This window comes from Balaenoptera borealis (genome assembly GCF_965194805.1).
Source record: "Balaenoptera borealis genome assembly, chromosome: 13".
In the NCBI taxonomy this organism is placed as follows: domain Eukaryota; kingdom Metazoa; phylum Chordata; class Mammalia; order Artiodactyla; family Balaenopteridae; genus Balaenoptera; species Balaenoptera borealis.
Window position 1 is genome coordinate 101880235 of NC_138870.1, and position 19188 is coordinate 101899422.

At 58.1% G+C, this 19188-nt stretch overlaps 2 protein-coding genes and 1 long non-coding RNA gene across 5 annotated transcripts in view; 1 reads left to right on the top strand and 2 right to left on the bottom strand.

Annotated features, from left to right (window-relative positions):
- LOC309608668 overlaps positions 1–19188 on the bottom strand; it is a 314353-nt gene that overhangs the window by 13590 nt on the left and 281575 nt on the right. The gene's annotated exons all lie outside the window — the stretch shown is intronic.
- KIAA0930 overlaps positions 1466–19188 on the bottom strand; it is a 46279-nt gene continuing 28556 nt past the window's right edge. For 2 of the 3 annotated variants that reach the window (XM_082350845.1, XM_082350847.1), the window contains exons 3-10: positions 15110–15235; positions 14932–15009; positions 14522–14623; positions 13143–13283; positions 12377–12571; positions 9416–9633; positions 7776–7934; positions 1466–7419 (exon numbers count right to left, since the gene is read on the bottom strand). In XM_082350845.1, the coding sequence (XP_082206971.1) occupies positions 7200–7419; positions 7776–7934; positions 9416–9633; positions 12377–12571; positions 13143–13283; positions 14522–14623; positions 14932–15009; positions 15110–15235 (1239 nt within the window). In that variant the 3' untranslated portion in view covers positions 1466–7199. The remainder of the gene's footprint in view (positions 7420–7775; positions 7935–9415; positions 9634–12376; positions 12572–13142; positions 13284–14521; positions 14624–14931; positions 15010–15109; positions 15236–19188) is intronic. The other variant, XM_082350846.1, reaches the window with a different exon arrangement.
- Positions 15922–19171, top strand: LOC309609655 (uncharacterized protein; the record flags this gene model as incomplete). Its single annotated transcript, XM_082351357.1, has 3 exons — positions 15922–16068; positions 16207–16903; positions 17453–19171. 3 exons carry the CDS (start codon positions 15922–15924, stop codon positions 17914–17916), a joined length of 1308 nt encoding a protein of 435 aa, XP_082207483.1. The 3' UTR covers positions 17917–19171.

Here is a 19188-nt window from a genome sequence, read left to right on the forward strand (position 1 = left end):
GCGGGGGAAGCGCCATGCAGAAGCAGTCAGTGCCCAGAAGCCGCCTCAGCAGCAGGAAGGTCGCTGGGAGGTGAGGAGAGACCCGGACCCTTTTATTATCAGACCCCTTGTGCCAGATGAGACCAATTCCAGACCGTTGAGGAATTTCTGTTGGACTCACGTTTTTACAAATTAGAATGGGAATAACACCTTCCGTTGGGTAATGTGCACAGCATCGCGCTAGGGGCTTTTTATATATTCTCTTGTTCAGTGCTTGCAGCAAACCTTCCAGATAGGGGCTCCTGGGTGGGCTTTCCAAAGAAACTGGAGTTGAGGCAGGCGAGGTTTCTTCTACAAGTAAGTGGAGTTGGGATCTGTGTCCAGGAGGACATTTTATTTTATTTTTTTTTTCAGGAGGACATTTTAAAACTAAGGATCAAAATGAAAGAAGAAATGTATTTTAAGTTTATGTTACTTTAAGTTTTTGGTGATTTAGAAAATCACTATTAAGGCATTAACAGATTACATTGTAATATAATTTTGAAAGTTTTAGAATAAGGTTTGTATCTTTAAAACATTCCTGAGTTATTCAGCACTCAGCTGGTTTTTAAGAGGTGTCTCCTGGTAAAGAAAATATTATAAAGACTGAGTTACCCATCAAAATATTTTTCTTGAACTGACAGCATCTGATGGAAACTGCTGAAGACACTAAGCGGGTAGGTACTGTGTAAAGAGGAGTGCATCTCCGCTGCGCCGGCCCTCGTTTAGTGCTCAGCTGAATGGCCGGGCTGGAGCAGTGGCTCTGAAGCGTGGTCCGTGGGAGCGGCAGCAGCGACACCCAGGGACCTGTTAGAGATGCCAGCTCTGGGGCCCCACCCTACACCCACCCAACCAGATCCTCGGGCAGGGGCCCAGGCATGTGTTTTGGTTTTTATTGAGCTATAATTCACATACTATAGAATTCACCCTTGTAACGTGCACAGTTCAGCTCTTTTTACTATATTCTCAGAGTTGCGCAACCATCACCACTATCTAATTCCAGAATATTTCATCACCAGCCGTCTGGGTTTTAACAGGTGTTTCTGACACAAGTCAAATTTTTGAGAACCACTGGGCAACATCTGTGCTCCCTTATGACTTGTTTAAAGATAACCTATGAAACACCCTTTGGGCACATTATTCAGGAGGAAACAATGATTATCACAGTTGCCAGGAACTACGTCAGCCTTTGTACGTGTCTCCAACTTCACTGCATCTGGGAAGGTAGGTGGTGATTCTCCTTTACAGTTCACAGAACCCTAAGGAGATGCAGCTTGTCGAGGGGACAGAGCCACACGGGCTCCCTCCACTGTGACCTGAAGGTGTGTATGTGCCCATTGAAGGACTAAGCTTCACTGGTTTCTGAAATCGGCTAAAATCTTTTTAACACAATTGTTTATTTAAATTATAATCACTAAAGTCTACTAAAAACCATGGTATTTCAAACTGAGCAGTCTAATTGTTTTATTAAAGTCAGGTTCCACGATGAAAGACCCTTAACCCACAAATAGGAAAGAAGTATCTTGTTGATAAGCCTGTTGGCTTACGTGGAGGCCAAGTCAGGAGGGAATTTAATGTTGCTGTGGGCAAAAGCAAAGACATCTTTTGTTCGATCATCCCCAGAACAAATATTTTTCCTTCCTCATATAAATTTTCCAGCTGTTCTGTCATTTTAACAATCGAGCACAAAGTACAGCGTGTTTACACATTCAACAAGTATATATACAGTGAACCATGTTATTGTCTGGATTCAGTTATTTTACATTTACCCCTTCTGCCAGAATAAAATTCCCAAAGGTTTTCCCTTCCAGTCAACATTTTTTTTCTAAGCCAGGGCATGACAGTAGTTCCTAAAAGTGCATCTAGGTCAGAATAAAAGAAAGCAAACAGCAGCATAGCCTTGAAGAGTAGGCAGTGAACAGGAATGCAGTTACTGCAGGTAGCTTCCAGGGTACAGACCTTCTCCCCACATGTCTACTAATCAAGTGACTGTCTTACAAGGACCTCCTAATTATTAACAAGGGGGTTGATCTGAACGAGAAGGAAGTCACCTTTTTTACCCACTAAACTGCCTCCTTTCTAGGTACCGTCTCTACGCCTTCCGAAGTACAGGCTGCCCTTGGTGACGCCAGTTCAGAGAATCCTGGCTCCGGTGTTTCTGAGAGATGTCATGTGCTATGGTGACCTTTACTCTATTTCTAGATTTGTGGAAGTGTTCCTCGCAGACCGCCCCCCTTTTTGTTGTCATTTTCTATAACCTTCTACAGTGTCTTAGGCCTTACTTGTGCCCATCACCCTATGACATAAGAGTGCACCTGACCACGGAAAGAAAAAGCCCGCTGCCTGAGCAGTGCTTCCACCTGCAGGAACCAGAGTAGGAGGCTCTGGCAGAGTCAGCCTGAGGGGCTGTGAGCATTCTCAGTGTCAACCTGATGAACCGGGGCTGGGAGGCAACAGCCAGCCACGCTCCAAAACCACCTTCCAGAAGACCAGTAGCTCACGCGAAGCCTGCCAGAACGTGAACTTGGGACTCCTTTTATTCTAGTCACTTTCCCACTTGTCTCAGGGCCTTTGCAGAGGTTCTCTGGCAAAGGCTTGGGAATTTTATAGTGTAACTGACTTCATAGGGGCTGAGAGAGCTGACCCTGAAACACATCTCCGATTTCATTTTGCAAATAACAGCATCTGACCAAATTGCAGCTGCTGGCCTCCAGAGCCCCTTGCTGACTCCCAGGCCTGCCAAAGCCAGGGTATGGGGTCGCTTCTGTCATTCAATGCAGTAACTTGTATGAAAGCTCCAAAAGAAGTTTAAGACACCTCTGGGGGGAAATAAAGGTTCAATCAGTAAATTAGCACACTGCTGTAATACCTGTAATCTGAAACACCCACTGGAGAAAAAAATAGGTACAGATTCATCAGAGAAGAAATAAATAATACCCAACATGCAAATCAACTTTCAAAAGAAATGCAAAATCATAAAGCACAGCTAGCAGCCAACCACCAACAACTGCTTAGAAATTATTTCTGTTGTACGTGGAAGATGGGTAACCCAGAAGCTGTTGACAGCGCTTATGGAAACAGCACTGCCAGTTAGATCCTAATATAGTCAGTGTATGCCGTCCTGGTGTTTCTGCTAAAATATATTTTGTAGAAATTTTAGTTAAGCCTCAAAGTAGTGAAAAATCTCAACAGGTTTTCTTCACAGGTTTACATATTCTCACACACACAACTCGTCTGGAGACCATAAAAGATTGCTATTTACACCTAAATCGCCCAACCTTCTAGCAAGTGGGGGACGAAAGACTGGACACTGGCAGCCGCTCAGCAGAGTTGGAGCGTCGCTGTTGGTTTTCATCTACTGAGCTCAGGGCTGGAACCGCAGCCGCGAAGATGCCCGCCTGCCCTGGGAAGAGTAGAAAACTGCAAACACCAACGCCTCCACGCGGCCGGCTGCCTCTGCTTCTGAAGCTCTACCCGCTGTGGACTCTGAACCCAGCCCCAGGCCACTCGGTGTTCAAGTGATTTGGCTTCTGTGCGGTGTCCCGAGGAGTTCTCCAGGGCTGTCTGTTCCCGGGGCTCAGACGGAGGGCTGCAGGAGTCCTTTTCCGCTGAGAATCGTGTCCGTCAGTGAACAGGAACAAAGGGAAGAAGCCCCGGTGCACCCATCACCCGACTCCCGGAGGGACGGGGTGGGACTCTGGCCGCCTGGCCGGAGAGCAGCGCTGCCAGAAGGGCTGCTGACGCCTCCAGAGGCTACTTCCACTCCAGCTCCAGGGCCCGATGTCGGCCAGCATCACATCCCTGTCGGAGTCTGTCCTATTAGGGCGGTTATCTTTTGGAAGGGAAGTAATTCTGCTGTCTCATACACAGAAGAGAGAAAGCCTGAACAGGAATAATCAATGTTCTGGCAAAAGACACTTGGTTTTTGTAACTAAATTCCAGCTACGTTGGAAAACTGAACAGAATTATCAGAGTGAAACCTATCACCAAGGCGCATTAGAAAGTTGACAGTTTTATAGGTAAATCTTTGAAGAATTTTGGCCAGCAATTTAAAACCCCCGCATTATGATAACGTCGAATGTTTTTCAGAAGTCAGTCATTAGAATGTACCAACTGCATAGAGACTGCCTCTGATGAATGTCTTTTAAGAAATAAAGTTTTCACATCATTCTTCAAAAATCTCTACTGACTAGTTTATCTGTGATTAAAACAGCAAAAATAGATCCTGGTTCGATTCTAGCTAGATTCTTTGAAAAAAAAAAAATCACATCAGGAACATGCCTGTCTGTCGTTACTATCATTGACAGAAACCTAATTGATTTCCGATGATTTGTTCACAGTCCTTGAAAAGCCCAAACGTTAGCAAGGCTCTGACTCGCCAGAAAACCCACGCTATCTCCAAGTTGACTGGCTTTAGAATATTTTGCGTTTTCTTCGCTTTGACTACTTCTCTGTTACTTAAAAATAATATCCTTCTTTTGAAATAACAAGCCTCAGCCGTTTTCACAGACAACTGAAAGTTCCTTCCATCAGACATCGCAATGGAGACTAAACACTGCCTGAACCTTCAGGTGCTGAAGGAGATGGAAACAGAGAAGACACGGGTCTGACTCTAAAACGAAGATAACTTTCTTATTAATGTCCTAAAAAGCTCAGAGGTTACAGGTTTCCTCAAAGGAAAACTGCACTTTAATTCCAATTCCCGTTGAAGAGATGTTCACGCGCTTTGGCTGTCCCCTCGTTATACAAGAGACAGGCATGTTCCCAGAAAACGAAAGATGGCCCTACAGGAAGTACGATGTGTCAACACCAGGATGCCCCGGGATGTCGGGGCCCCGGTTCTGGCCCCATCACTTGTCACTCTGCTACTGATGTCATTTGTGACTTTGAGAAAAGCAGAACTCAGAGTAACAGCTTACTGCCTAGTTACCAAGTGCCTCTAAGCATGTTTTAAATTCAGTGTCAGAAGTAGCCTCTGGAGGATTTAAGACTGAGAAAGGTCGATTGCACGGAACGTTCGTGCATCAGTCCTGGGGCAGCACGGTGTCGAGGCTCAGTGTCGACTGGGGCCAGACGCCTGGGTTGGGCTCCTGTTGTCCCAACCTCTCTGCGTGTGGCTGCTCCCTCATCTGTAAGAAGCGGGTGATGACAGCACCTAAACGTTTAGCACGGTGCCCGCACACGCTAGTCCTGCACATGCTAGTCCTGCACATGCTAGGTGCTACCTACGTTCACGCGCTTTACCAGTGAGGTGTGATCTCTAATACCACCGTGGCCCGCATGTCTAAGCTCTGCAAAGCACGTTCACGCGTTCCTTGCAACTGGCCCTCAGTTACCCTTCGAGGCAGACTTACGTTTGAGGAGGAGCCGATCTCTGGCTCCGGTGTGGGAGGACCCTTCTCGGGCTCCTCCCCGATGAGAACGGGGAGGGTAGCTGCACTGTGCGTGTGCAGAACTACCTCATCCTTCCACGGCAGATACGTTAGGGCTGCATTTCTCCCAAGAACTGAGCCAGAGTCTTCAGACCCCAGAAGACCAGGAAGAAAAGGAGCCTGAAGGAAAAGCTATAATTCCGCCGCCTCGGACACAGACGTGGCGGCAGCGTTGGGCTCCCCAGAGAACCCTCACCCGGCATCTGGGGACACCGGGCCAGGCTCACGGCTCCCTGAGGCTCTGCTCCAACACTTTGGGGCGTGACCTGACTCTGTGCTGCCCTAAGACACAGTTTTGGAACGTGAAGTTGTGCGGGGAGCTGAGATGCAGCCGAGCATGAGCCAGGCGCTGTCAGAGAACGCAAGGACGTTCGCCCAGACCCCACCACTCGCCTCCCTGGCCTGGGTGACCGGGGGGTGGGGTAGGGTAAGCGTCCCGATGGTCTGCCACCTGACCTGAGGTGAGCTATGCAGGAGAGCTGGCCATCTCGCCCTGACCCGGTCGTGCACCGGAACCCTGGAGACTGCGGTGAGGTAGGTGGTATCAGCCCCATCTACAGGTGGGCAAACTGAGGCAGAATGAAATGCAGTAGCTCGCTTTTAATAACAGCATACAAAATCTGGAGAAGCCCGAAAGTAGTCCCCGGTTCCTGGAGCCCAGCGCAAACCCTCAGAACGCGCAGAATGGAAACGGACGGGAAAACAAGCCCCTCCTCCTCTCCCTCGTCTACCCCAGAGGATCTCTAACCCTAGTACACCAGGAACCCTTCAAACAAACACTCCTGAGGACGCAAGCAAAACAGAGCAGCAGAGACCCAGCTGACGGCTTACTCCCATGGGCAGGGGAAACGCTTCTGTTCTTGAGGAGGCTCGCGGTTTTGAGAACAGCACAACGTGTCACCATAGGTGGAAACGCTTCAAGCTGGAACGAGGTCTGACAAGCCACGTGGAAGCCAGTTCCCCTTTGCCTCAGTGACTGGTCTGAGAAATGGGACCAGCACGCCCAGTCAAAGGAAATGAGCTCTAGGAAACCAGGGAAGATGAAACACCCTGTCCCCTCCCCCGGCCCCAGGGGACGGAGGTTCTGCCTGGAACCTTCCTGGGAGAACGCAGACCCCTCCTCGCCCTTTGGCAGGGACCCCACCCTTCTCCTGTCCGGCTACCAAGCCCTCCCTCCTGCCCTCAGAATCCAAACTGTGCAGGCCACGCCAGCTGAGGCGCGGACAGGGAGGCTGTCCCCGCGCTGGAGGGGTGCGTGTTGGTGATGATGCTCTTTGGCTGGAAGCAAAGGCCATGCTGGCAGGTGGGGGCCTGTCTGGGGCCGGGCACGGGGCGAGGTATTCCCAGCCCAGGGCAACACCATCAGACAGCCGTGTTCCCCGCTCCCCGCGGAAACCCATCTACAACCAGGAGTAAACAAGGGAGGACAGACGATCGGGACTAACTTGGACGCTGAAGGTCATCCGTACAGTGTCACAAAACCTGAAACCGCTGTTCCTTAAGTGCTGACAGTCTGACACACCGCGTGCCCCCAGCCAGTGGTCTCTGCCTGCTGTCTGTCGGGATGCGTACATCGGGTCCGTAGGGCTGGACTCTGCTGGATGCTGGCTGCTCCTCTGCTCTCTCTTACGCCTCTTGGCATCTCTGGTCCTCTCTGGGTGCAGAGGGTTCTCCAGAGATGGGCAGAGGGTGCCGGGTGGGTGGGCGCAGGGGCAGGAGCAGAGCCAGCGGGGAGGAGAACGAGGCACTTCAGTTTGGGCTGGTGTTGGTGGAGCTGGCCCCGGCCCCGGGAGTCGAGTGGTCCCGCCTGGCTCCGGCTGCGGCGCTGGGTGGTCCCGGAAGACCCCAGTGGCGGTGGACAGGTAGGCACTTGGCAGCGCCCCCAGGCCTGGGCAGGGCTGGAGGCTCCGCGTGGGCTCCGCTCACGGCTAGGTCATCAGGATGGGCTTCTGCCGTACTTCCAGGATGTCTAGGGCGGCGGGGAAGACGCGGGCGGTCACACCTCCAGCGCTCCATTTATGAAGGAAGCGCGCCACGTCGTTCGCGGGCGTTTTCTCTTCCAACCCTCGGGGAACTGCGGTGCTGTGACCACCCTCCGTGCAGACGGGGAACGGATGGGCGTGGAGCAGCTGCACCGCCTGGCGAGGCCACGGGGAACGGGGCTCACGCGGGGACTCTGGAGCCACTGCCCGGCTCCGCCCTGCGGCCCGCCAGCGAGAGCGCCGCCTCCCCCTCGACTAACGGGGTGGGCGCCAGAGCACGGCCCCAGGGGACACCTTCAGGGGCCATGGTTTTCCCAGAGGTCCCACACAAAGTCAGAATTACCTGTTAAAATCCGGTGCAGCGGCAAAGTGACGTAGGTTAAATGTGCATAAAGAAGGAAATTCCCATCTGTTCTGTTCAGCTTCAGCCAGGACCCGACCAGGGAGCGCCCCGTGCCGGACAGGGACCGAGACCGCAGGTTGGTGGCATTGTGCAGGTCGGCTGGAGGGGAGAAGGCCGGTCAGGCCCAGGCAGCGGGGAGAACACCTCCCATTCCAGGTGGCTCCTCCCTGGCCCAGCTCGACCCTCTGCTGGGCGCCCCATCGCCCCGGCCTGCGACGCCCAGTGCCCCTGCCTGCCTATCCAGCCCGATCCTACCCCTCAGGGCCCACCCCTCCGAGCTCTCCCTGACACCCCCTTCTCTGTCCTGGAGAGTCTCCTGTGTGGGGTGTGGCCCATCGCCACACTGTGTCACTTCGCTGCTCCCCTCTGGTACTGTCTGTCACTGGGAGGACATGGGGGTGAGGCTGGGATGACCTGTCACCGTCAGCCAATCTACGGGTCGCCCAGGAAGGCAGGCTGGGGGCTACGAGTGTTTTCCTGCTGGTCTGGAAGTGAGCCGAGGCGAGGAAGGCACTCGCCCAAGCTCACTCAAGAGCAGGTCGAGGCCGGTGCCGGCGTCTCCTGGCCCTGGCCAGGGTCTCGTCCAGCAGGCCCTCTGCCTCTGGGTCCTGCCGGTCAGGACCGTTCAACGCCACAGCCCAGCTCCTCCAGACGGCTTCCCGCTGCTCTTCTGATGAACACGGACCCGCCGCCCCGCCGCACGGCCGGCTGACGGCGGGGCCCACGTGCGCAGAGAGAGCAGTGGGAAGGCGCAGGCCGGCCGGGGGACACCGCAGACTGAGTGGGTGAGAACCAGGGCCTCTGCGACATCCGGGCCGAGACGCCCAGCGGGCCGCCAGACAGACAGGCCCGCGGGCTCGGGGAGGAGGGCAGGTGAGCCCTGAGGGGACCGCACGGAGCAAGGAGAGACCCTGAGGGACCGCCCCCCCACCCCCGGGGTTCCAGAGCGACCAGAGAAGAAAAGCCAGGGAAGGGCTTCCCTGATGGCACAGTTGTTGAGAATCCGCCTGCCAATGCAGGGGACACGGGTTCGAGCCCTGGTCTGGGAAGATCCCACGTGCCGCGGAGCAACTAAGCCTGTGCGCCACAACTACTGAGCCTGTGCTCTAGAGCCTGTGAGCCACAACTACAGAGCCCACATGCCACAACTACTGAAGCCCGCACGCCTACAGCCCGTGCTCCGCAGCAAGAGAAGCCACGACAATGAGAAGCCCGCGCACCACAAGGAAGAGTAGTCCCCGCTTGCCGCAACTAAAGAAAGCTCGTGCGAAGCAACGAAGACCCAATGCAGCCATAAATAAATAAATAAATTTATAAAAAAAAAAAAAAAAAGAAAAGCCAGGGAGGGAGGTGACAGCATGTGCACGCGGACCAGGGCGTTTCCCCCACCCGCTCGGCCAAACGGTCAGACCAGTGACGTCGGGAAGGCCCTGCACCCCTGAAATTAGTGCAGACCGCCAGCTGTGCCTCACACTCTGAGCGCTGAGAGCGCCGGGCTGGGGGCTCCCCTCGGTGGGCCTCTGTCTGTCTGTCTGTCCACGGCTCCACCCCCACCCGGGACGGCCGGCCCGCGGCACTGCCGGCTCTCTAACTGCGGAGGAGGGGAGCAAGGAGCCCGGGGAGGGGCAGGGTCACCTCCCCCGTTATCCTCCCGGAAGAGCTCCTCGCTGTCGTTGGCCGAGTGAGACTTCTTCATCTCCGCCATGCGGCTCCGGGGCACCTTCCTCCTGAGGGACGGGGAGAAGAAGGCGGGCCGGTGGTTGCGCTCGGGCGTTGGGGGAGTGCTGAAGGAGGTCACCTGGGAACAAGGGGCGAGTCACCAGAGCGGCCCACCGACCCGGGGTCCCAGCGCCCACCTATCTCCCGCCTCGGATGACGAGGACACCCGCCCTGCCGGGGCCTGGCGGGCACTAGCCGCCAGCGCCGCCCCGGGAGGGACGGGGCTGCCCTCCTGTGGACCTCAGACGCTGGTCAGAGGGTCGTCAGAGCCCAAAGCAAGCCTGGCTGCTGCCGCGGCACCGAACCTTCCCCACCACCCACGACAGGAACCGGCATCAGCCCATCTGACAAAGAAGAAACTAAGGCGGGACAGCGACCCTGACGTGCCCGAGGTCACCCAGCAGGATGGTGGCCACACCGGGTTGCGACCCAGGTCTTCTGCCCCTAAGACCATGCTCTTCACCCTGATTTCTTCTTTTGGCTACTATGTCCCATCCCCCCCTCTCCCAGCATCCTTTCATAGACGTGCAGTGGCCAAGCAGTCCATGCTTCTATCTCCTCCTCTCCTCTCTTCCAGCCACACTGCCACTCACCAACCATTCTCCACACCCACTCAGGGCAGCACTAAGGACAGACAGGCACGTGACAGTGGTCCCTGCCCTCAAGGAGCTCACAGTCTGCTGGGGGCAAGAGATCCAAAAGTGACAACCACAGACCGAATGTTGGTTGTTGAGACAGAAAAGGGGAAGCACAGGATACAGGGGAGCACAGAGGCAAAAGGAATCAACAGCCTGGGAAATCAGGAAAGGCTTCCTGGAGGAGATGCCGCTCGAGCTGGGTCTTGAAGGACGAGTAGGAGTTCGCTAGGTGAAGAAGGGGGGGAAGGGCGTTCCAGGCAGAGGGAACGTGGCCCATCTCCTCCCTCCTCCCCATGCAAACAAGAATCTGAGGAACAAGACGAGCTGGGACTGAGATTTCAGGAGCCCCATCAGCCTCCTCGTCATGGCTCCGACATCCACCAGAGTCCCGGCGGCCGCTGGGCTCCAGAAGGTCCTCCCACAATCCAGGGAAGGTTTTTAAAAGATAAAAAACAAACACCAGAAACCACAATACACACAGAGTCTGCATTTGTCATGCACTGGTTACAAACAACCCCTCTGGAAAAGGGAGGGGACAAGCGACAGTGAGCACAGAGGTGGAGGGGGCCCGTGCAGTCCTGGGAGGTCAGGGCCTGCCACTGACAGCTGCGTGACCCGGGCAAGCCCCTCCCCTTGACCCCAGGCCTCCCTGCTACTATGGGCCAGGGACTTTCCCAGGCACCGTCTCCTTCACCCCCACAGCCACCCTGAGCGAGAAAGATCATCACCCCCATTTGACAGATGGAAAATCAAGGCCCGGGCAGGTCTAGTAACCTGTCTGTGGTCGCTCGGCAAACAAGTGGCTGGAACTGGCACCCAGGTTTGTCCAGCCCAAGCCCAGGCCACGTCTTCACAAGGGGTTTCACATACACATTCGTTAGGGCCTCAGTGGGCAATTTAGGACCAAGGAGAAGAATAAGCCTCCTTATCTCAACTGTAAACCACCTCTATTCCCAAGACAACAGAGGCCCCTGCCTGGAATTCTCACCCATCATCACAAAAAAGGGCATTTATTGCTTCTGTTCTGCTTATAAAACACATTCATTGCAGAAACTTCAAAGCAAAAAAAGACATACAAAGAAGGAAAACCGCCATCTGACTACCTGGAGATGTGCAAGGTGAACGTAATTTTACAGAATTAAAAGTATCGCAAGTATGCGCTCCCCCGTCTCGGGCGCGCCAGCAGTGATGCGCGACTTACACGCTCAGGAGCCATTTTCCCAAGCAGATCAGCAGTCATCCCCACAGCGGCTGTGACCTGAGGGCCCCATCTGATGTTCAGCGGCTCCTCTGAGCCCCCAACACTTCAGGAGGCAGGTGTTTTCACCCCGTTTCTGGATGAGCAAACTGAGGCTCAGGAGAAGAGACCGGTCCCAGGTCACGCAAGCAGCAGCACCCGGATTCCAGCCCCCCAGCAGCCCCTCTCCTGGAGGTGCCCCCAGTGCCCTGTCTTCATCCAAGACGCCCAGCTCCGAGCAGCCCCCTCTGAAGACCCAACTGGGGCAAAGCAGCCAGTGGGCTGGAGACTTTCCCCTGCCTGAGCCCTGGGGCCCCCTGGAGGCTCCACGAATAAAGCTGCCACTGACCTCAGCTTCCCACCCCTGGGGAAGGACAGTGGCCTAGAAAGAGCAGGGCTCAGAGGCTCGGTGCTGTCACATGAGAGCCATGTGACCTGGGACAGGGCAAGTAAATCGGGCAAGTCTGGGTCCCCAGGCCTGCAGACAGGAAAGCTCAGGCCCACCCACGGGCTGCTGGCGGCCTCCCAGCAGTTCAGGTGCACACCACCTTGTAAACAAGTGGCCAGGGCAGAGAGAAGAGCTGGGCGGCCCCAGGGCCTCTGCGCCCCGGCTGATCGTGCTGGAGCAGGAGGGGAGGCTCGCTCCTCATCACCCCGGCCTCACCCTCCGCGAAGGCCGGTCACGTGCCCACACTCGCCCAGCAGGTCCACTGAGGCAGGCGCCAGGACCCTGGAGACTGAGCCCCGCTGCAGCGGCAGCTCAGGGCCCAGGCAATAACCTGCTTTGCGACGCTGGGCAAGTCACCTGCCCTCTCTGAGCCTCGGCCTCCTCCCCAGAAGGCTGGGGGCGATGACACCTACCTCAGCGGGGGCTGTAAGGGTCAGGGAGACGGTGGGAAGCAGATCTGAGGGACGGGAGGGCCCTCCCCGAGCTGCGCAGCCCTTACCCGCTCGTGCATGGGCGAAGCCGGGCTGGAGTCCTCTTCAGTACCGCAGGGGGACGTGTCACCGGTGGACACACGGCTGACCGCCATCTCAGCGTGGCCCTTGCCCTGTGGCCCCTTCATGCGCACAAACTCCATGTTGTTGTACTTGTAGAAGCCAAAGGACATCTTCTGCGCCATGCGGGCCGCCACACTCACCTGCGGACGGGTGGGAGGGGGCCTGAGCCAGGCAGCTCGGGACGCCCGCTCGCTGCGGGCACGAGCAGCCCCTGAGCACTGCCAGCCCACCTCCAGGCGGACCAGGCCCCGGCTGACCCGGGCTCGCCCACAAGGCAGGGCGGTGCCGGGGCGCTAGGGATCCCTGGCTGAGGCCCCTCTCAGCCCGATGACCAGGCCCCACGCAGGGCCAGCACAGGCCGGGAAGAGAGCCCCAGCCCAGGGGGACCTGAGACCACCTCCCCCGTCCCTTCCTCCCAGGCTCCGGAGAGAGGACGTCCTCAGGACCGTGCCCAGCTGCGGGCGAGGGGCCCGCCCACCTGGACTCCTCTCCCCTCAGTTCAGTCAAGCAGGGGCCAATCCCAGGAGGGTCTTCCCTCGGGGGCCGGAGTGGGCCGAGGCGTGCTGTAGAGAGCACAACACAACCGCCTAAGGGGGCTCCGGGGGGCTGCGGGCGCTCCGAGGAGGGGCAGGGGCAGCTCCGAGCCGGGCGAGGGCAGAAGGGGGCCTGGGGGGTGCCCGCCCCTGGGCCCTGCGCCCTCCCTGCACTCACGCGGTTGTCGTACACCTTCTTGAGCGCCTCGTAGCGGATGGAGCCCTGAAAGATGACCCCTTGGAACGTGTTGGTTTTGTCACTGGCCACCAGCTCCACACAGACCATCTCTCCTTCGCCCACGGTCATGTCGCTGAACACCTGGGGAGGGGCACGAGGCAGAGACGGGTTCATCACCTGCCAGCTGCAGCCCGGCTCCCGGCCCAGCACCCTCTCCCTGGCCCGGGGCGGACTGCTCGGGAACTCCCACTTTGCAGGTGGGAACGCTGAGCCACAGACGTCAGGGTATTTGCTCAAGGCCCCCCATGGCTCCACCGAGACCAGCACAGGAAGGCGGACAGGCTACCGCGGGGCGGGGGCAGCTACAAGGGGGTGGGGTTGATAACAGTGACTCTGGGACCAGAAGAGGACGCACCCACCATGGCCACCGGAAGGACACTGCCCCCATCACTCTTCCTCACGCCAGGGAGTTAAACGGTTCACGGGGACTGTCTGGCCCGCTTTCTAGGATCTCCTCCACCCTGGCTGTGGGCGCTCGGCCCACTCGCCCCGAGCTTCACGGCTCGCGTGCAGGCACCAGCTCAGGAGCCCGACGGACGGACCGCCCGACCGCCGGGGTGGCCTGCGGGGGACTCCACACCCCGCCCCTGCTCGAGTCACCGCTCCCAGGGGGCGGGGTACAGGCCGAGCTCTGAGGTCATACAGACTGAGGTTCAAATCTCAGCTCTGCCACGGACGAGCCGTGTGAGCCTGAGATGTCTCAACACACCAACCCAATCGAGAAGAGCCCTGAAACACAGGCCCCCTTCTTCCTGAGTCCTCCCACGGCCCCGACCCCCTCCGGTGGGTACCGGCACCGCTGCCAGGGCCTCGACAGGGGAGGGTGGCTGGACAGGGGCTGGCAGGGTCACAGGTGGGACGCAGCTGGGTCCCTGGCAGCCCACACTTCCCAGTCAAGTCACCTGCCTTGGGCCCCAGTTTTCCCAACCTTAAAATAGAAGCTTGGTCCACATGACTTCTAGAGCCCCAGGCATCTTGGACATCCTAGGATCCCAAGGTGTGGAGGCCCTGATTTAGAGTTTAAGGGCCAGAACAACGATTCCTCCTGCCTGGGAAGCACTCTTTGTAGGCGTTTACGACGCATTCTCCCATTATTCATGAGCTCTTTGATCTTTCAAGCCTGATGCCCATTTTACAGATGAGAAAAACCGAGGCTCTGAGCCAGGTGAACTCACTTGCCCCGAGTCAAACAGCAGGAAGAGCGGGAGCCCAGCCCAGCGCCCACCGCCTTTCTGAAGGTGTGTGAGGCCTGAGGGAAAAGCGTCTCGTATTCCCTCGCATTCCCTGATGAGGGGGAACTAGAAGGAGACAGAGCCCACCTCCTCGAAGCTGTCGATCATGAAGAAGATGTTGGGGTAGCTGATCTTGGATTCTTCCCCTTTGCTGTCCATGGGATGTTTACTGGGGGATGCAAACACTTGCTGAAAGAAAGGAGATGCGAAGGACTGAGTGGGGCCCCGGCCCTGCACCCAGACCCAGAGCCACTCAGTGGGGTGGGGTGTGCTGCCTAAGGCACAGGTCACCGCGGTCACACTGCCCAGGGCCAGGCCACGCTCAAGGTTGCCACTTGGGAGGAAGCCATCTGGGATGACTGGTTCAGTGCTCCTGAGCAGGACATAGGCCCCCGGGGGCTGAATGGATTTCTGGAGCCAGACGCTCACCTCGCGGCAGGGAAGGGAGGAGGAGGACCTGCCTCCCAAAATAAACACGGGGCGGCCAGAGGGCTCACCTGGGATTTCTTCTTATGGATGTGGATGTCGCCCCCATCAGCTCGTGTGCACACAGCGCACGTCACCATGTAGTCCAGCTGGAAGAGAGCGCAGGACGGGGCTGTGGAGGGGTCTGCTGTCCCTTGGCGCCTTCTGACAGCCCCCCTCCCGCAGCCCCGCCCCGCGGCACCCCTGTACCTTCTGCAGGATGAGGTTCAGGCAGACGCTCTCCTCCCAGTCGATGTCAGGGTCTCCGAGGCCCGGCAGCTTCTTGGAGTCCCGCCGGTAAACCTCCACCTCCACCTCGGGCTCGGCCTCAGCCAGCTGCGAGGCCCAGGGCAGAAGTGAGTCCCAGCCCCACGGGGGCACCTTCTCCCTCACCACTGCACCCGCCAGGTGTTAACGCAGATGTGGGCTCCAACCTTACTCCTGGGCCCTCTAGCGATGCGACCCGGAGTTCACCAAGAACTCAGCCTCCAAGGTCGTCCCTCAGGCCCTGCAGCGGGTGGGGGTGGGGGGGGGTCCCAGCATCCTGTGCCGCCCACGCTGCTGCTCCTCACCTCGCCTACCGGCGGCCCGTCCACCCAGCCACCCTCCACCACTGGCCGAGCGCAGGCAGCCCTGGGGTTGCTATGGTGACTGGGTGCCGCTAGGCTGCAGGACGAGGAGGGGGCCGGAGGCAGCCCGGGCTTGCCGCAGAGAACCCGCAGAGAACCCGCAGCGCGCAGGCGCTGCGGCAGGGTCCGCAGCACGCCTGCCCGGGGCTTGCCTTTCTGTTCTTTTGAGCAGTGGGGGCAGAAAAGCTGCCAGGGAACGGCTGTGTGGTCTCCCCACTCCCCCTCCCTGCCCACCTCGCACCCCCAGGCCTGTGGGGTCTCCCCACATCGCTGCCCGCCGGCTGCCTTCCAAACACTACCGGCAGACGTGACACGGCCCACCCCGGCAGGGCGCCGTCATGTGTGCGCCTGACACGCCCCTCCCGCTCTGTGTGTGCCGGTCCCTCCACACGAATGTCCTCAGTCCACCGCCGTCCCCTCTCGCTGTCCTACAACATTCCAGCCAGATGTCACCTCCTCCTCTTTGTGGGTCCCCAGACACCCACACTCTTCCCACCATCACAGCACCGACGGCTCCACGTGTCACTGGCCACGCTGTCTGTCAGTCCCAACAGACTGCGGCTCCCCGAGGGCCGGGCCAAGTCTGAGTCATTCTGTGCTCCCAGTGCTGGGAGAGAAGCATCTGTACAGAGCCCACGGCAGGTGTTCAATGGAACATTCCAGCACATGAACAGCTAGACTGCCACACGCTCCCATGGACTCAGGCTCCCCTCCGACCTCAACACCCCCCAACCTTCAGGAGAGCTCGCACGTGGCCCCGGGCCTCCTGCTCCAAACTCCTCTGTCCTGAGTCCAGGGTTCTTTCCCCACGAGAAAGAGCCATCGTCTGCCCATTCCTTTCGCCTCCCTGCCCGGCCGCTCTGGGAACACGCAGACCTGACCTCTCCCTGTTCCCGCCTGCCCGCCTGGAGAATTCAAGGCCAAGTCGGGCTAAGAAAACCCTCCCTGACTAGAGCCAGGGCCTCTCCAGGCACCGAAACCCAAGGCACGGCTGAGAGCCTCAGATGTGCCCAGTCCTTACTGGAGCCTCTGGTCTCCCTGCCTTCGAGAAAACACCAAGATTTTGCAAAAAAAAAACCCATCATCTGCAATCTGAACCCCAGCAGATGCCAGCAGGCGGAGAGGTGGGGGACAGAAGTCGGAGGCCACAGCCCTGCCGCCCCCCGGCTGTTTGCCCTCAGGCGGACGCGCCCTGGCTCCAGGCTCCTCGCTGGCCAACCGTGGAGGCAGCAGTGCCTGCACCCCCGGGGCCGCGCCGAGGACAGAGGAGAGCGTGCCCATCACGGGAGTCGCCGGCTCCGAGGCTCCCAAGCCTCTCACCACCCTCTGCCAGGGGACTCGTGTGGTCACATCACCCACACCTCTGGCCCCCCAGGTGTGTGCGATGGGACGGCCTTAACCCGGCCCCCTTTTCCAGGAGAGGCTGAGCCCTAGAGAGGAGCTGACTTGACTAGGTGACAAGGCCAGTCGGAGGAGACGATGCTGGCCTGGAAGGGCGGGTGTGGTGACCGGGGACCTTGGGCCAGGCTCCCGAAGGTGCTCAACTCAGGATCTCTCCACCAATACCTGCCCCCAAATGCCACCCCTTCATCCCTCCCAGGGCTCCCCGGGCCCACACTGAGTGTGGCTCAGGTCCCACCCAGCACCAAGGCCGTGCAGGCGAGGCCTGTGCCACAGCCTCTGGTCACCAGATCCAATGGCCCGTCCCCCTTCTCGTCCTGCATCCCCACGCCCGCCCACTTCTGGAGCCCTCCACCTCTCCAGCCAGTCGCTCAAGGTCTCCAGCTGGTCCCTCCCATGCCAGGCTGGCTCAGGGCTCTGTCCTAGGCCTCGTTGTTACTCCCCCAAGGCTCCCTCCTCTTCCCATGCCATCTTGGTGCCCATGGTCCCAAATCTGTAGCTCCTCCCTGACCTCTCTGCTCAGTTTCAGACAGGAAACCCACTGCCTGGAAGACGCTGCCATCTGGATGTCCCACAGGCACCTGCGACTCAACCCGTCCAACACCTGCCCTCCTCCTGTGTCCTCTCCAGATTCACCCCAGGCCCAAGCCAGAGACCTGGCTGCCAGGCCGAGTCTCCCCTCCGCCCCACATTCAATCACCTGAAGCCCTGCTAGTTAAGCCCACTTCCTGGACCTTCCTCGGAGCTGACCCCTCCTCCACACCCCTCCCTCCCCCCGGCTCGGCCCACCACCGGCAGCTCCTCACTTCTACTTCGACCCCCTCCAGCCCTTCCTCCGCCTATGCCCGAGAGCCTGCTAAATGGAACCCTGACCACGTCCCCTTCCTCGGTTTATCAGGCTCAGTGGTTTCCCAGGGCTCTGGGGGTAAAACCCAAATTCCTGGGCATGACCCTCAGTGCCCACGTGATCTGGCCCCGCCCACCTGACGTGCCGGGTTCCACCTTTCTACACCCAGCCACACAGACCACTGGCAACCACCTGCACGCACGGGGCTGCTACGTGCTCAGACCCACAGCTTGGCTATCGGCCCCTCTGCTGCGGAGCACCTTTTCCTTCCCTTCCAGACTCACCTCACCCAGGTGGCCTCTGCTGACCACGCCCCTCCCTTCTGGTCACTAGAGTTGCCACACTGTGTCGGCTCCACGTGACGCACTTCAGGCTCCCAGTGCCCACGGGCCCCAGTGACAACACGGCCACACAGCCAGCTGCTGCAGACACCAGATGGACACCAGAGGACCCTGGCCCACCCCTGGGCCTTCCTGCACGACACGCAGCCCGGCCAGACCAGCCATATGGCCGCCGGCATGCAAGCCACCGTGCCTCCTTTGCAGCGGGCACCAGGCCTGTCCATCTGCAGAAAACCCATCACACGTCAGCTCAAAGAGCAGGCACACGGCAGGGAAGGCACAAGCCCCAGGTAACGAGCCCCGGCCCGGGGTTGCAGGCCCTGAGGTGGGCACGCTGCAAAGACCTGCCTCCACGGCCCTCCCGTTTCTGTGTATTTAAAGGGAAGCAATGTGTTTCCATGTTTGGCATACAGGTTGCTTAAACATTTTACAAAATACTAAATAAAGCTTCTGAAAAACATTCAAAGTCTGTTCCATCAACTGCTCTGCACAAACTTAGCGGATGAAACACCTGAGGCGACTCATTTCACCTGTGAGCCCTCGGCTTCCTCTTCTGTAAAAAGGGGATAATAACCCCTGCCCTGCTGAGTCGCTGGGAAGACACAACGAGACCGGGAGGCAGGGAGCTCAGCACCGTGTCGGGTGCGTGGTGAGGGCTCAGGGGCTGGTAGGCACCAGCATCATCACCAAGCCGGCTCAACTGCCCGCAGCCAGGGAGGGCCGCAGCCCGCTGGCGTCAAAATCTTTGCTCCCCCATTTATTTACTAATTATGAGATGCTGGCCAAATCACCCAGCCTCTGTCTGTGTTTCCTCCAAGGTACTACAGTGATAATAATCGCTGCTTTCCAGGGTCGTGGTGAAGATTAATAATGATGTCTATCGACACAAGCCCAGCACATCCGGCCACCGGACGCGGGTGTGGCCCTCCCCGCACAGTTCCCGGCGCCTGGCAGGTGCTAAATGAACACCATGTTCCCCTCTTGACTCGCACAAGGACTGCAGGGAGGCCCCTCTCTCACATCAAGAGCAGACCTCCAGAGAGGCTTGGCCGGGCCCCGAGGGGCCACTCA